Source organism: Cucurbita moschata, unplaced genomic scaffold (genome assembly GCF_002738365.1).
Source record: "Cucurbita moschata cultivar Rifu unplaced genomic scaffold, Cmos_1.0 Cmo_Scf00005, whole genome shotgun sequence".
NCBI classification, from domain to species: domain Eukaryota; kingdom Viridiplantae; phylum Streptophyta; class Magnoliopsida; order Cucurbitales; family Cucurbitaceae; genus Cucurbita; species Cucurbita moschata.
In genome coordinates this window covers 4,968,750-4,986,368 of record NW_019268521.1, presented here as the reverse complement: position 1 = coordinate 4,986,368, position 17,619 = coordinate 4,968,750, and the positions used below count along the sequence as shown (strand labels likewise).

Genomic DNA, 17,619 nt, shown 5'->3' with positions numbered 1-17,619 from the left:
ATATCGAGGTATCGAATAAACAATATGCTTGGTTACTAACCGAGACAAACGTCTCTTAATTCAGCCAATTAACATGTGTATTTAGTCGATATCGGATACCTCAATAAAGCCATGAATGAAATTGAATCAGAGAACAAGATGGTTAAAAAAATGACCAGAGCTTTTCCGGGACGGCCTATTCCCCTATAATGAACTTTATGACTTGAAAAGAGATGACACATAAATGGCATTTGTAAACTGCAAGACACTACGAACGGAATCGACCAGAATCCTCACAAACTCAACTATGAGAACCCTATATTCAGAAACCATTTGCTATTTCATTCGATCTCCCGTATCGCTCCCCGAATCGCTAAACCAGTCAAAATGGTGCCAACTCAAAAAACTAACATCCTTCTCTCGTGATGTTATCCATCTTATAGCTTCAATGGCTATGTTACCATTGTGGCTTTGACCCAATGTTCAATCAAGAATGGTTGAACCATGGTCCAACTGCACCACCATTCACATGCCCATTGCTGTGGATCCCTGAGCCATTGGGCATGCGTGAAGGGGGCTTCCCTACAGCCATCGAGGGAGGTGCAGCAGTGTACAACCCATGACCGTGAGAGAGAGAATGGGGGCTCACAAGAGGATTGCCAGCCGGACTTCCTTTGCGCTGCTGAAGAGTATGAATTTGCCTTAACCCTTCTTCGTGAATTCGAGATAACGTCTCGAGCTCCTTCATTGACAGTGCTTCCAAACCAGCACCATATAGAGGGGCATGTCTTGACATTTCCTCTTGTAGTGATGCTTCAAGTGAATGGATATATTGCTGCAAGAGAAGGAAAAGTTGCATTAATCCAACATGGGCATAGAGTTGTTCAGTTTGACGGTGGCACATTGGGGAGATAGATGAACAAGTTCTGTAAAATTCTATAGAATAATGTATTAACACAAAAATAAATCACGTCTTATAAGCATCTTCACCATTGAATAGATTTTTTCTATTGTTATGCTTATCAAACCATGAATTTAATCGGTTGGGCAGGAGAACGAAACATTTTTTTTATAAAGACGTGGAAACCTCTCCCTAGCAGACGCGTTTTAAAAACCTTAAGGGGAACCCTGAAAGGGAAAGCCCATAGAGGATAATATCTGCTAGCGGTGGGCATGAGTTGTTACAAATGGTATCAGAGCCAGACACTGGGCGATGTGCCAGCGAAGAAGTTGAGCCCCGAAGGGGATGGACAAGAGGCGGTGAGCCAGCAAGGACACTAAACCCCAAAGGTAGATTGGGGGGTCTCATATCAATTGGAGAAGGGAACGAGTGCCAGCGAGGACGCTGGGCCCCAAAGAGGGTGGATTGTGAGATCCCACATCGGTTGGATAGGAGAACAAAACATTCTTTATAAGGATGTGGAAACCTCTCCCTAGCAGACGCGTTTTAAAAACCTTGAGGAGAAGCCCGAAAGGAAAAATCCAAAGAGGAGGCACCGCAGCAATTTAAATGAGTTGACAGAAATCTATCATAAAGATTACTATCATGTCGAAGTAAGAAAAAAAAAAACCTGGCAGGCCTGCAATTTTGCTTCCATCCCATCAATATATGCTTCACATCGAGCAATCTGCTCCTCCTTCTCCCTCTTTTCTCCTTCAGTTTGTCCAACTGTTTGTGTAAGCCTGCGAACTTCATCTTCCAGTGACTTCCGGATTTCTTCCCTCGTCATATTCTCATTTGCATGTCGTTTCAGTTGTTCATCAAACCTTTTTCGAGCAGCTTCAGCACTCTTCAATCTTTCAGCAAGTGCATTTTTTTCCTTCACTACTTTCTGCCACATTAGAGATTGATGTCATTAACAGGAAAAAAAAATGATTTCATTAACAAGATTAAAGTGATCATACGAGGGAAGAACCAACTATTTGAAAGAACACAGCTACACTTCCACTAGGATGTGGACATATAGCAAACTTAATCCTTCTATTTCTTCCAGAACAGAAAATTGCAATAGCAATCAATGATGGATGAGGCAACAAATTCTATGGCCTTTAGCCGTGCATAGATGCCCCTCTCACAAAAGCACTATTGGTCCTTTTTTGTGGGGGAGCGTTTTTTTTTCGATGTTGTACACTGATGTTCTCCCTTGAAGCCTCACAACTATTTCATTCAATTGAAGTCTTGGATTTCTCATTTCCATTACTTACCATTTTCTATAATTCCAAACTAGGAAACTAACATTTCAACATCAAACTTTTATTCATTCAACCGATTATTTGTATCTACGATCATAAAAACGCTTTCCATGAATATATATTTATATAGGAGACAATATGGGTACAACACTTGATGGCATCAATGACACCTACAGTTATATCACAGTTGTCCAAATTTTGCATTCTATATCATGGAAAAGAAATGTTTCAAGCATAATGCAGCAGCATCAATGTCACATTTCAACTTTCAATAATAAAAGCTGCGTACCAGATACAATAATAGTCATGAATTCAAGTCAATATGCAGTAACTATAAAGTTAGATAATTTAGAATAGGATTCAGCTTACAGAATCCCTTTGAACATCTCATACAGAAACTTATTTGCAGATCATTTCCCTTCAACTGATAAGAATCAAACAGAGATGTCAACAAAAATCTTTAGAGGACTTTCTGGCTTGAGCAAATGTTTTTCTATTAGTCTTTTGGTTACGGTTCAATTTATTATCCATTCTTCATGGAGTATGTGTGCATATGTAAAGAATAATTCAGATAGGTATGATCCAAACAACAAATTGCTGCTCATGAAGAAAAGATAGTGATTAGTTGAATAATCATTAGCTTAAAGTATCAATTGATACCTTCATCTCATCCCGTTTTCGAGATTTCAGTTGTGCAATTTGATTCTCAGCATCATGTAGACGTTCATGGAGAACTTTCTTCTCTGTTGTTAACTTCACAATCTCATCATCTCGCTCAGAGCGAAGCCACTCAAGCTGACAATCAATGTCATGTACTTGTTCAGAAAGTTCCTTCTTCTCGCGTGAAAATCGCTCCAACTCAGCCTTCATCTCAATCTGTCAATTTTTTTGTCAGATTAACAATCTTGATATGAATCGATTCTAAAAGCCTTTCTTTAACATTTTTTGTTTCTATCTCGTGTTTAAAAGAAGTTACAAGAATCATGTAACTTTTATGTTAAACTTCAATAATTTGTTTTTAAATTCACCTTGTTTTCTTTGACACGATTCATTAAATCTCACCATCCATATATATATATATACACACACACATATATATTCCGTAGGCAACTGATTCTAACTTATGAGAAATGCACATGGGCAAGCCAGAATCAAATACCTTCAGGCGATTGTTCATGGCTTCAGATTCGCTCAGTTTTTGTAACAGAACAGTTTTTTCTTTCATCATATTTGAAATTTCTACTTTGCTTTCTTCACGGATACGGATGATTTCATCTTCAGTAGCACATAACTGGTGCCAGAGAGCCGCACGGTCAACATTTGCTAGTTCTGCAACGTCTCGCATCATATTTAGCACAGGTCTAATTATTTCCTGTTCCTCACCAATCAACATAACCAGAATTTCCAAATCCATATCTACTTCACGGTTATTATCTGTACTGCTGGTTACAAGGTCGACCAATCTTTTTAGCATCCTGGCTCGATATGACTCGCTTGCATACCGCTTAAACAATAATGGATACAACATTTTCACAAATCCTCGAACGCAAGGGTCTCTAGAGAGTGCTAATGTTTCAGCAAGACCAACAATAGCAGTAAAATCATCCCGCTGGACTCTCAGCTGCTCACTAGTTTCTCCATCTATTACAGAATCTCCATGCTGGAAGCTTTCAGCTACGAATCTAGTATTGCTATTTGCTTTTTGAGCAAGACGTTTTTCCAACACCATGGCAACAGATTTAGCTGTGATGGCACCACGAGCTACAGCTCTCTCAAATATCTGTGATGCTTCAACGGCAAGACAAGGTATTGATAACATCTCAAATAAGATATAAATATCAGAAAAATGACGAGCAGCATGTAAATCTTGTTCATCCAACGGATGCAAACTTTCTGAAGCAGGGCCAGGTTCACCAAATAAGAAAAGGTCACGTGATATTTTTGAGCGGAAATCATCAGCATCATCATCACAATCAATATCTCTGAGTATAATATCAGAAACATCACCCCAGCTATGTACAGTTTTACTTAATAAATCAAGAACACATGGGGAAACCTCCATGCCCAAATTCTTCAGCCTACCACGTACGGATCTCACCTATAGAATGAAGCAGAATAAGGTTGCAGTGCTCAGAAAAGTAAACATAGTAATAGAGTACAAAGGTTACAGAAAACACGAGCAATGGCCATTCATTCCAGATACATACAGCTTCAGAGAGATGTTGGCACTGAGCTCCAGCTTTGAAAACAAAATCTATAGCTGCAGCAAGAGGCTCATCATTTGAATCTGCTAAAAACTCAATAGATTTAAATAGAACCTGTTCCCAAACTTCGGTGCCACACTCTAATTGACTAAGAGCACCAAAAACCTAAAGGAAAAAGAAAAAACAATGTCCCAATCAAGAGAAAGAAGCATTCTAAAATCAAATTTTAAAAGAAACTAAAATTTCAGCACAGCATAAACCATAGGACACAGGCATTACACATAATTTTTTCCTTAAAGCAAATCAGGAAGGTCAAAGGTAATTCAGTGAATAAGGGTAGCACGGAGGGACATATAACACTGCACTTACAGGTATCTGCAGTGCTGGCTCAGCACCAGGCTGTTGAAGCCGTTCTAGAAGCACACCAGCAGCCAATGGATGTTCTGAATGCTCAACCAATTTAGGTACTAATGCAACCAGGTCAGACTGTAGATGTCTGGGAGCTTTATCCAACACAAGAGCAATCTTTTGCGCGGACTGAGGCCGTCTTCTAGGCTCAGGACATCCTCGGGGGATAGCCCCATCTAGGGCTCTCAGTGAATTTACAATCAATCCTAAAAGCTCCTCAGATTGCTCAGGCCACTTGGTCTGCAAATTCAATTTGTTCTACCAATGAATGTCAAGGAACAAAAGAAAGTCATTCACCCTTGAAGCAGCATTAAAATGTACCTTTGTACGAAGGAAAACATTCTCTGAAACCCCAGCAGACGTTTCAGGTGGATGTAGTAGCTCATCAGGTAGAGACTTACCCTGCCTATCAGTTCTAATCATGTCAGAGCTTTGTACAGCAGGTGCACTACTACTTTCATCAGCGGAATCCAATCTCTGAAATGGAGGAAAATCTGCAGCCTCTATCGCTCCATTTTCAATTTCACCTTCCAGTGGTGTGGTAGTATCACCGCTGCTAGGAACAGAAGGCTTTGAATTTGCTTCTGAAGGTTGACAACACTCGACCATTATATCCAACAATAAATCAATAATTGCCTGCTGTAAAACTTTGACTCCCATTAACAAGTTCATTAAACTGGGAGACGACTCATCTGTCTTTGAGACCTTCTTCCCATCATTGCAACCAGAGAGCTTAGTAGGAAGAAGTAAGCGCTTAACTTTAGCAGGATCATCAAGATAAACACGAAGTCCAGTAAGAAATCCTGCAATTGCACCGGCATCCATTAAAAGTTTTTCTCGCAAAGTGACCTGTGGTTGTGAAGGATTATCTCCGTATGTTAGATGAAATCCAGCTGTAGATAGAAGGTTTCTAAATATGTCTTCTTCATCACCACTTATTCCTTCACTATCTTCTGAATCAATGAGTTCGTCCGGATCAGTAGTCAAAGCATCTTGATCATCTTCTGAAGCCAAAACCTGAAAAGGAAAAGGAAGGTACCGCTTGAAAACAATCACATTACCACCTCATTTTGTAAAAGATATGGGAGTTCAAAAGCATTAACTTTGGAATAACTGATTTCTAAACAACCTATAAGAAATCATAGACAGAATTTAGTCCAAAATTGTAGCTCAAGAGATAAACAAGTATCTATGAATTTCTTCCTATTCCCTGACGAGTTCTACACTTACACTGGTAAGCATATAGCTTAAGTGTGAACAACTCGGGAGAAAGAAAATATATGCTTCTATACCATTTGTGATTCTAGGCATTTAATGAACTTGACGTTATGACTTCCTTTAGATAGTCTTCTTCCTCGAGCCATTCTATTCAAAAGTCAAGATCTCAAAAGTCAAACTAATAAAAAAAATCACTTGAACCGTGAAAATACAAATCTTATGTCGACATTCAAAGGTTAAATATCAAGGAATTTGAAGAAACCAACAGTAAAAACAGACAAAATAACATATCAATAATCAAGCGACAAATAACTTTCACTTACTGGCAAAGACAAGAAAGTAATAATGCAAGGACAAAGAGAGAGAGAGAGAGAGAGAGAGAGAGAGAGATTTGAGCGCAAGTATATAACTCTCTTGATATTGTAGGCCTTGGTGCATATGAAAATTTTATAAGAAAAGATTTTGCACAACTGCAAGCATAAGAGTAAAAATGAGGGATACAATAAAACGATGTTCAATTACTTCAAAAAAAAAAAAGAAAAAAACAAAACAAAACAAAACAAAAGCTACTAACCTCCACCTTCAAGCTATAGTCTCAACGGTCTTAAAGTTAATTCAAGAGCTTTTTTGTAACTCTAGATAGGACCTCTTGGATAGATTATTCTTTTGTAATATATCATATCATCAATGAAATATTTATTTTCTATCTTATTATCATGGATTGGAACCCATTTTTTGTATAGTTAGTTCTCTTAGTTGTCTACCCATCTTATTGCATACCCTTTTGTATTTTTTTCATTTCGATGAAAATTTAGTTTTTGAATAAAAAAGGAAAATATTTGTATCATACAAAAAAGAACAAAAAGAAAAACAAAAACCAAGGAGAAAGTCCACTGACCTCAAGATCTGAAAACTCAAACCAAGGGCAACAGTCCAATATTTCACATACGAAAATAACTGTATCTCGTACAAGAAACCCCGCTTCTGCCTCTAGCAAATCTGACACCTTCATGAATTGCAAAACAGAATTATTCCATGTCTTTGTACAAATAGAAGACTCCTTCCACACAGTTTTTGCTGGATATTTTTGATTCACCACGGCCATTTTGTATCTGACCCAGAAGTTTTTGTCTGGATCACTGCCAACAGACTGATCACTCTCCAGATAGATGCAAATGGTGTCAAAGGACTCATAGACACCTGAAATGTTCGAAAGAAATTTAGTATACAAAGTCACGACAATTTTTATAAAAAGATAATAACAACAGGGCTACAGCCTAATTAAGGAAGATGCAAAAGACGTACCTATACGGAGCTCACATCCACCAGCTTGAAAGAATTTACTAAAGATTTTACGAGTCTCCATTATTTCCTTGAAGGACAAAAAGTTCTCCACCTTCCATGTGAATGAACTTTTTTTTGCTGCCTTATCCATCAGAGAGCTGGAACCAGTTGACTCCATGTCTTGATCAGTAAAATCCTGCATCACAGATGTCTCCTTTAATATAAGGACCTCAGCTGAGAATATTACAGTATCCTGAACAAGAAACCCGGAATCCTGATCAAAGAGGCTGGTAAGTGTGACAAATTCACGCCATCCCCAGTCTTTTGCAGCTTTGGAGTACCGGTTTTGAGACTCCTTTGTGACAGATTTCTCTTCCATTTTCTGGTTTACAACTGACAACCGATGACTCACAAAACAACTCCAATCACTGGAAGCATTTCTTGAATCCGTAACTTCAAGAAAGACTGAAAGATGACATGGTGGCTGAGACTGCCCTGATACCAGCAAGTAGAAACGACAATTTAATCATCGTGTCCTAAAACGAAGTCTAACAATAAACTACAATATATGCGTCCTGTAAAATTGTTAATCAACTAAACATGCAACTCCACCAATATGGAAGGAATAAAAATGATGTCAAAGACGCCTAGCATGATCTAATCAAATATCATCTCAAATCAAACCATTTCCAGCAAGAAGCTATGGAGTGTGTATAACTTGATAGCTACAATCCATTTACAAGTTTTGTACTTCAGACCAGACACCAGGCCTCTACATTTTTCTTTTAATCTCAGAGTAGACCAATCATACTGAGCGAGACGTGCTTGAAATAAGTTCAGCTGAAAGAACCATGATAAAGAATAAAATAAATTATCTACTTCTCAGCCACGGCAGGCTAGAATGTCAAACAAAGTTCAAAATTGTTAAAAGAAATATACAAGTGCTTTGACACAGAATCATATTTAATTAAAATACAGTATATATATTTATATATATGGGAAAATTTTCTAAATGCTTGAGTTTTTTCTTTCTTTCTAGGATATATCATCCTCTTGCTAATATAATTTTGGTTCGATGTAAGCAGCAGAAATTTCTAGGAAGAAGTTGGGGAGTACCTCGAGGATAAACAATGAGACGACAGTCACGGTTCCCGACCTGGAATCTCCTGCTCTTGATGCAAAGACCAGTAATCTTCCTCTTCTTCAAAAGGTCCTTTAACCTTATGAAGTTCTCAATCCTCCACGTAAATTTGCCCATGTGACCATCTGATTTCCTAATTCCACTCCCATTTCTCCCTCCAATTAATCCACCATTCTTTGAAAAACTACTGAACTCCTTGATCACATGAAAAGAGGTACTAAACACAGCGGTATCTTCAACCAAAAAACCAGAATCTTGCCCAACAAAATCAGACATCTTCATATAGTCATTCCACCCCAAACTGGTATTGTCCCCACTCTTATTATCAGCTGCAAATCTCCCATATGAGTCTCGATGCATGTGGTTCAAAGCAGGCTTCTGGTTCAACACGGACATTCGAAACAAACACCAACAACTCCTATCAGGTAATACTACTGTTTTTTCAGTATCCTTGCTCTCGAGACACATCGATAAATACTCGGTCCCATTAACTGAGCTCTGATAGACACTAATCCTCAAATTACACTCTCCAGCTGGGAACACTGGGCTCATTATTTTCTGTGTTTTTATCATTTCTTTAAACAAACTAAAATTATGAACTTTCCAGGTGAACTTGCCGCTGAGCACCTCCGGCGCAGGGGAAGCAACAACGGAGGATGCCATCATCATAGATGAGGCTGGCTCATTGTTATCCCGGGTAAAATTTACAGACTCGTTGAGGATTAGAATATCAGCAGTGATCATAATGGACTCGTTATTATACAAATAGCCGAGCTTAGAATCAAACACGGTGGAAGAGGGAGTAAAATCGCACCAACCGTGTGACTTCTTCTTGCTCGAGAAACGGTGCCAAGAATCCCGATGAACGGTCTTCGAATCATCGAGAACGTTGACGATAGCCAAACGATAGCTCGCAAAGCAATCCCATTTGGAAGACGATGTGCCGCGCGGGTCCACGATTTGAAGGTAGACTGAAATATACCCCGGCAGAGCTTGAGAATCCCCCTTTGGATATATCAACAGACGGCAATCGTAACCTCCAACCTCAAAGTACTTGCTCCATAGAGCCCTAGCCTTGATTCTCGGGAAATTTTGTACTGTCCATCTACACACCGCGGAGAAATCCCCCCGCCGATCGACGGTCACCGTTTCCTGCGCCCCGCCGCCGTCCCTTGACCCGACAGCCAAATCCTCCGCCGCCGCCGCAGCCGATATCGATTGGGGCTTCTCCAACAGCGACGATGATTGCGACTGCTCCGATAATCCCGTGGTGGATGATGATGATACTGCCTCAGATATACTCTGCTTCATTGTTTCTCTTTGGACCGCTTTGTTCGTTCGTTTTGATTTCTCTTCACTTTTGCCGTTTTCTTTTTTTCTCTGTCAAAAATTCACGTAGGAAGAGATTGAAGACGAAGAACAACAACAATAAAGAGAGAGAAAATAAAAATTAAAAAATAAATAAAAGAGAGAGAAAGTTTGTGATATGTGGTGGGAGGGTAAGACCAGTGAAGCTCCTGGACAATGAGAAGCGCATGATAAGCTAACTTGCGCCTTTCCCCTCTTATATTTCTTTATTTCCTTTTTTGCCCTTTATTCTGTTAAAATATTTCTCAACTTTCTAATTCATTTTATTTTATTCGTATATATACTTCCAAATATTTAAATAATATTTGCAAAAAATAATAAATCAATTTTCAATTACGTCAAATATGTGGGGCACTAAAACAAAAAGATGAAAGTACAGGCATTAATATGAAATAACCCAAAATGTAAGGACCCGAAAATAAATTAATGACAATCAAACAACCACGTGTCAGCTTGAAAGAATCTCCATTTCCCCAGACCTCTGTGTGCTTCACGGCGACTCGAGCTTCTTCTCCAGCGGGCCAAGCTCGGTAGATCCATTAGACTTCAAGATTTCCGGCGGATTCCGTATACTGCTGGTTTCCACGACTCTGTAAGATCATCGTAATCTCAACCTTGAGCTGTATAATTTCAGTAATTAGGGCATTGAATTGGTTGAAATGGTTTCTGGCATGTTTCTCTCTTATGGCTGTATGAATTTGCTCCGTTTTGGACGATTTTGAAAAGATGTTGAGGAAACTTCTGCATTTCTTGTAATTGTTTGTTGAGGAAGAGAACGAAAAAGTCTGTATAATCGCGAACATAGGAAAAGAAATGATTACGACGTTTTGTCTCGTTAACTCGATGGACTGCCACTCAGCAATTAATGCTTGCACGTCAAGTTTTATGTCGTTGATGTAATTAGTAATTTGTTAAATTTTTTGAACATGTGAGCGTCCACTGTTTTGTGATAACTGATCGATTGAGATGTAAACTGATAATTGCTTCATTGGAAGCTTGAAACTTCGTAAGTGTACTAGAAAGGTGATTTATTTAGCAGGTAGTGCTAAAAACAGTGCGTTCATGAAAATTTTGCAAATCAATTTAGTACTCTGAAGAATGCCTGCTATTTACAGTTACATGGATTGAGATTAGATTACCTTGAAGGTCAGCCATGGTGTGGAGTTCGATATTGATCTTTTCATATTCATGGGGGCTAAGTGTTAAGCGGTGAATATGAAGGATGAAGGCTGGAACAGGCTGAAAATGTAAGTTCTCTCCCTAGGATGAAGGCTAGAAGCTCGGAAGAGAAAGCCCACAGAGAACAATATCTGCTAGCGGTAGGATTAGGGCGATATGCCTGCAAGGAGGTTGAGCTCCGAAGGGGGGTAAACACGAGGCGGTGTGCTAGCAAGGACGCTGGGCCTCAAAGGGGGTGGATTGGGGGTTCCATTGGAGAAGGGAACGAGTGCCAACGAGGACGTTAGGCCCCAAAGGGGGGTGGATTGTGAGATCCCATATCGGTTGGAGAGGAGAACAAACCATTCTTTATAAAGGTGTGGAAACATCTCTCTAGCATACGCATTTTAAAAACCTTGAGGGGAAGCCCAAATAGAACAATATTTGCTAGTGGAGGGCTTGGACGTTACAATGACAGTAAATCTCTCCAGAGACACCTGGGGCAAATGCCATGAGTTATATGCAGAAATTATGAAAAATTATGAAATTCTCTAGTCAGCTGATGTGTACGTTATACGTTGGATGCTACTGTAGTATTGGATTCATGTTGGATTTAGTTATACAAATATATAACCACAAAATTTGATTATTGAACTTCTGTTATGTTTGGTATCTGTATAGTACATTTTCATTGTTTCTAACTATGCCCAATGGCCTTTGAATGCCAACCAAAATTATGTTAAATCTTTCTTTCAGATGGAGGAAGTTTGTCTTAACAGCCAGCCTGTCTTTGATGATTGTGACATGCATATGGTGATTGTTCCTTTGTGAACGAAGATGAATCTATGGAAGCACAGTCAAAGAAGAATCTTCCACGGCCAACTGTGGGTTCGGAATATGATTCTTTTGATGAGGCATACGACTTTTATAATGCTTATGCTAAGGTACTGGGCTTTGGCAGCAGAGTCAGCAATTCATGGTTTCGATCTAAGAGAAAAGAGCGATATAGAGCTACACTTATCATTTGCAGGAATGATCTCTATCCATGCATATGAGAGGTTTAAAACACTTTTTGGTGGATATGTACATAAATTCACATCTTTTAAGACATTTGTTGATAAGTATGATCTTGTCCACCACAGGAAATATTACAAAGAAGCAGTAGCAGATCTGGAGTCGAGAAATTTAAGCGTCGAGTTGAAAAGGAGATGTAGTTTTTGAATTGCAGCTCTCCAAGGTATACACAAAGGCTATATTTAGCAAGTTTCAATCTGAGGTTGAAGGAATGTACTCTTGTGAGATCTCATATCGGTTGGAGAGTGGGAACGAATCATTCAGGGTGTGGAAACCTCTTCCTAGTAGACACATGTTAAAACCGTGAGGCTTACAACGATACGTAACTGGGTAAAGCGGACAATATTTGCTAGCAGTGAGCTTTTTCAACTCTTGCTTCAACATGAGGCAAGTCAATGTAAATGATCCTAATTCCTATATTAGATATGCATGTTAAAACCATGAGACTGACAGCGATACGTAACAGACCAAAGCGGACAATATTTGCTAGCGTGAACTTTTACAACTCTTGTTTCAACATGAGGCAGGTCAATGTAAATGGTCCTAATTCCTATATTAACTTGCATTGTCAAAGAAAGGATTGTAGTTGAGGGAAACGGGCCATGGGGAGCGAACGAAAAGCATGTTCGTAGTCTGTATCCCGAGAAGGGCGGTAATCCAATCAGAACTTTGCCTCCATGTTACCAAGTAAACATGAAAGAATAAGGTACTGGAAATCATTTGTAGGCATGCAATTACACTGCAGCATTTTGGTATATTAACTGGCCGGCCCCATGTCTTGGACTTTTCCTTGTTGCAGGCTACCTATGGATGATAGCTTTATATGCACAATTCCGTGGAAGTTTAAGCAACACCTTACCTTACTTGTGAGCTCATATTGGATCTATTATGGTCATCCCATTGAAGTTGAGACCATAAATCCTTGCAGTTTTTCCCACTAAAATTCTCAACGCCCTCAATTATAGTCTTTGCTCTGTCTTTTAATTCAAGACTTGCTACCCATATAGTATATGGGCCCTCTTATATTCATTATGGTTACGTTGGATATGTGGACTTTATAGTAGATAATGCATGCATATAATTATTTGGTTTATAAATGGTGACACAGTTGTACGTAAGAGTGTATTTTCGGTCTCTTAACAAATATGTCAACTATATAGGAGGCGCGCTAGTTAAGCAAGCTAAACTAGTTTTTTTTAATTCAACAATGGTGGAAAAATGACCTAACTTAATTTGATTTTTTTAGTTCAATAATTGTATGATAAAGATCACAATTAATATTTATTTGAGATGATAGTTTGTACTTTATTAATAATAAAATGGAGTTTAACCAAATAGAAGATATATATCACGATTTAGAACATTTAGTTCTCTTAAAAGATATATATATATCATGATTTAGAACATTTAGTTCTCGTATATATATTATGATTAGAACATTTAGTTCTCATCCTGTGTTAAAAGAAAAAAAAAATTATTCATATAGTTGAGAATTTTTTGAACTAACTTTCCAATGGTGCGTTTCTCGAGCTCAAAAAATTTAGAAGTAATAATCTTGGGAAAGTATTGGTCAGGAAAAAAAAAATTATGAATTATGTAATTTGTTCTAAAATATATCTCTTTTTATCCAAAGTTGCAATAATATTCTTAAGAGTTTTAAAAAAGTTTAAACAATATGACCGAAAACTATAACATATTTATACTCCAAAAGTAATTTTAAATGAGTAATATTTCAACAGTATTTTTCTAAATAAATAGCCAAATTCATGTAATTTGGCCTTCATTTTACTCAAGAAAATGGAAAATCATACAACTATATCACAAAGAATTATAAAATAATTATCCTTTTAAAGAATATTAATAATAGTCTCGTTTTGAAGTTGCTAATGCAAAATAAGCACAAGGAGTTTTTTCAGCAAAGCGCTGTATAACACTTGGCTGTCAAAAGATGCCAAATATGGTCAGAAGAGACCTGGATTTCGTAATGGACAACAAAGCTAAAGCTTCACGCTGGTATGAAAAAATTACGAATTCACCTTAAGAATTTACTTACAGTGTCCAACCAAAGCCATGCCTTCTGAAGATGAACATGTATAATCCAAATCATCAGCACCCAGACAAGCTGAGTTTATCAAATCGTATAAATTAGTGTACGAGCAGTGTACACCGGTGGAAATCACAGAAAACAGGAGGGAGCAACCCGAACTACGTATAATCACATGTCAAATTGTTCTCATTATAGGCACTTAGGTAGTGTCACTCCATGGCAAACATAAGCTAGCACCAAGTATGCAATCACTAGGAGGAGTACTATCAGCATTAACCTGCAAGATTTGAGGCATTCATTTAATCAGCAGGGTGCAGAATATCATCATCTTTAAGACATTGAGAGGCTTTCTACACGAAACTTCTAGGAGCAAAAGGTGCACAAACTGAAAAGCATACAAGGAAATGTTTAGCCGCTAAGAACGAAAATGCAGAAACTGAAAAGCATACAAGGAAACATTTAGCCGCTAAAGGCAAACATGTTTTTGTTAATTATGGAAAACAGTTGCACTCTTTATTAAGACCAATCGAGAAAAGATTTCAAGACACGTTGTAGAATACTGCTACATTTTGCTTTGCTCTTCAAATTTGTTGGGATGAAAACCTTGGTGGGGTGAAGGGGTATTTATAGGAGAGGTAGACAATTTATTTCTAAATAATTGTCTAAAATATTTAGGTATTTTTATTTCTAAAATACCTAAATCATTTTCCTAAAATACATAGACAATATGGGCTTGACCCTATTGGACTAGCGAGGATCTTTTACATGTTTTTCATAATTAAATTTTCAATCACAAATTGCAGACATAATATGAAAATGCACCAACAATCTCACACTGAGTGTACCATTAGTACTGATGGAAAAATAATTTTTTAGAAGGGGAGGAAACATACATGAGCTTAACATTTTTCCACCATACTGTGTTTCTGAAACGTCGAGACTGCTTCCTAAATCGCATGGTGTTTCCTTGCATATTAGTAGTTTTATCCACAAGCAGCTCCAATCGGTCACCTCTCTCTAAAACTTTGTCAATATTCTCTATCATGACATTTCTCACCTGTAAAACATAATAACTATTGGTTATCGATACTATGTGCTAGTTGCACAACAAAGAAGCAAAAAATTTATGGTGAAAGTTTATATGATATCCCAAAGCAGACTATTATCTATGTATTAGAACGCCAGGGCTTTCTCTGTCATTTTTTTCTTCATGAACAATATTTTCAGAATACTTCTTCGGGTGAATTTGTTCTTCCCTCTAGTAACATAAGCTACTTTTTTTTTTATATTATTGAGATGAATTTTGTAAATTATATGTAATATTATGCTGAGTCTGGTAAGAAGTATAATAATATTTCGTGTCTGATAACAAAGTGGCAGTATATTGATGATGGAAAACTAGAATAAGGCACTGGAAGTGCACACCTAAACGGCCACCAGTAAGTAATAGAACTGCAACAAACTAAAAAAAAAACATTCTCACAGTCTGCATCATTCTATATAATGCGCATACATCCTAGATTAAGTGAAATGTTAAGAGCGAAATAGCTGCTTTAAGATATTTTGCACGGCATAAGATTATGTAAATAAAACCTTGAAGTATTTTGATAATCACCTGACTCATTTCACCTTTCAGCCGGTTGATCCTATCGGCGCTTGGGTCATTGGAGTAGTATTCCATTTGCTGACTCAAAACTCTTGAGAATTCGTCGTTCATGCCATAAGGATTGGCTGAATGAACTGCACGGCCATATGTCCTTACAAATCTCTGATGAATATCTTCCAGGAATGCAAAAGGAATCCTCCCTGAAGAATATGGGTTGTCATTGTCAGTACAACTAAAAATTCGTTGCCTGATTTTACTGTGTGAACGAGTTGGGTTTCAAAGATGACTTGCAGCAGAAAGATTATTATATGATTGGCTTCACTTGTCGGTGGGACGAAGCCGACTAAGATTGATAAACATTTTATTCTTCATGGCGGTATATTTTACAAAGCAGCAAGCATCCTCACGCTAACCATTTTGATGTTACGTAAATGAATTGAAAATCACGGAAAATATCATCCAGGTTCAATATAGATACACAAATGCCATCCAAACTCCATCGACTATCCACACAGATCCAGCAATATGCAAACAACAAACAGTGAAGAACCGAAACTACTAAATCAACAGATATCTTGAAGAACGACGCATAGTCTATGAAATAACCCATCATTAAAGTTAACATAGCAACGCACATCTGCCTACTCCCCGTCTTAGAACTAGAGGGCTCTATTCTCGGTCTCCCGCCAATTTTAGAAATCAACGATATGCTGTGATATGCAACTAAATGATCCGACTATACAGTGTTAAATAATTAGCATTGGCCATCTAAAACAAAAAAAAAAGAAAAAAACTATCCAATAATTAGCACCAGTACTCAATTGCACAACGCATCGATACCTCCAATCCTCATTAACGAGACAATACTCACTTCCGGCAGTGTCATCGGCCATGCAGAGCACCGTAAGGCCATCGGTACGCTTGACGTGAAAGATATACCGATCCTGCGAGTAGGAAACATGAGAATCATCGTTTCCCGGAATTTTATCGAGTATTTGGCGAGAAATCGAGCTTGCATTCGTCGGAGTTACATAAAATTCAGCCAAAACCACCGACCCCCTCGCCACCAGCGCATAGATTATCGCCATGAGAACGAAGATCAAATCGGTCGATTCAAGATAAAATCGACTGCAAGAAGCACGCCGATCAATAGAGCTGAAGCAGCCGGTACGTTATGGAAGATCAGGATCTTGATTCTCTCATCACCAGTTTGAGATTCGGGCGTCGAAGATCATTGGAGAGCGAGAAATTTGAAATTAGGTTTCTAAAAATCAACATTGCAAACACAAAGCGGGAATGAGCTTAAAAGTTGATCCCAATCATTCCACTTTTTCCTCATCCAATTCTTATCTTAAAATCTTCTCAAATATTTAATCTTATTTTATGATTTACTTTTATTTTATCTTTAAAAAATTACCACTCATCACTCCTTATACACCTTAACATACTTATCTAACATGAAAGAGAGTACAGGGGATTTGAAAGGGACATGCAACCAGGGACAACACATCTTGGACAAACATGATTATGACATCCAACATGTTTACAAACAACACGTCTTTGACAAATATGATTACGACACTGACTCACAACGTTAATGGTAGTGAAAAATTTGCCAAAGGAGAGTTAAAAGAGGGACTAGAGAGGAAGGCCACGTCATTAATAAAATTAATTAACATATTTTTTATTTATTTATCAATTAAGTAATTAATCATCAATTTCATTGTCATACATAAATCAAGATCTCAAATCTTAAAAATTAACGTCTGTTTTGAAACTTTAGGGATCAAATAAACATAAGACCGAACGTTAAATATGAGGACGGAAGGGTAATTTCTATTGTTTGTAAGGATTTCTACTCTTTCTAATTCAATCATAAATTTACAAACCTTCTTAGTTGCTTAAAAGGGCAATATAGTCATTTCGGGCAAAATTAATT

General features: G+C 37.9%; 2 protein-coding genes and 1 long non-coding RNA gene across 3 annotated transcripts; 1 reads left to right on the top strand and 2 right to left on the bottom strand.

The window, feature by feature from the left end:
• Positions 1 to 96: 96 nt before the first annotated feature.
• Positions 97 to 9,904, bottom strand: LOC111443548. Its single transcript, XM_023081403.1, has 10 exons — positions 8,403 to 9,904; positions 7,308 to 7,781; positions 6,901 to 7,202; positions 5,106 to 5,801; positions 4,746 to 5,024; positions 4,380 to 4,541; positions 3,332 to 4,270; positions 2,833 to 3,048; positions 1,551 to 1,811; positions 97 to 814 (listed from the first exon to the last, which is right to left on the bottom strand). Exons 1-10 carry the CDS (start codon positions 9,736 to 9,738, stop codon positions 467 to 469), a joined length of 5,013 nt encoding a protein of 1,670 aa, XP_022937171.1. The 5' UTR covers positions 9,739 to 9,904; the 3' UTR covers positions 97 to 466.
• Positions 9,905 to 10,248: 344 nt separating this feature from the next.
• LOC111443552 lies at positions 10,249 to 13,116 on the top strand. The gene is made up of 4 exons (XR_002710520.1): positions 10,249 to 10,387; positions 11,710 to 12,011; positions 12,096 to 12,733; positions 12,827 to 13,116. It is a non-coding gene; the product is annotated as an uncharacterized LOC111443552 (long non-coding RNA).
• An 805-nt stretch (positions 13,117 to 13,921) lies between these two features.
• LOC111442591 (vesicle-associated membrane protein 711-like) lies at positions 13,922 to 17,012 on the bottom strand. Its single transcript, XM_023080000.1, has 4 exons — positions 16,552 to 17,012; positions 15,690 to 15,880; positions 14,968 to 15,131; positions 13,922 to 14,351 (listed from the first exon to the last, which is right to left on the bottom strand). Exons 1-4 carry the CDS (start codon positions 16,766 to 16,768, stop codon positions 14,264 to 14,266), a joined length of 660 nt encoding a protein of 219 aa, XP_022935768.1. The 5' UTR covers positions 16,769 to 17,012; the 3' UTR covers positions 13,922 to 14,263.
• Between the last annotated feature and the right edge of the window lie 607 nt (positions 17,013 to 17,619).

Excerpts from the sequence above, each read along its gene's own strand:
- LOC111443548 (XM_023081403.1), bottom strand. The coding sequence starts at position 9,738 with ATGAAGCAGAGTATATCTGAGGCAGTATCATCATCATCCACCACGGGA. Across the intron at positions 4,542-4,745 it reads AGCCAGCACTGCAGATACCT|GTTTTTGGTGCTCTTAGTCA; the intron begins GTAAGTGCAGTG and ends TTTTTCCTTTAG. Across the intron at positions 3,049-3,331 it reads CCATGAACAATCGCCTGAAG|ATTGAGATGAAGGCTGAGTT; the intron begins GTATTTGATTCT and ends AAAAATTGACAG.
- LOC111442591 (XM_023080000.1), bottom strand. The coding sequence starts at position 16,768 with ATGGCGATAATCTATGCGCTGGTGGCGAGGGGGTCGGTGGTTTTGGCT. Across the intron at positions 15,881-16,551 it reads GGCCGATGACACTGCCGGAA|GGAGGATTCCTTTTGCATTC; the intron begins GTGAGTATTGTC and ends CATATTCTTCAG. Across the intron at positions 15,132-15,689 it reads TGAAAGGTGAAATGAGTCAG|GTGAGAAATGTCATGATAGA; the intron begins GTGATTATCAAA and ends TATGTTTTACAG.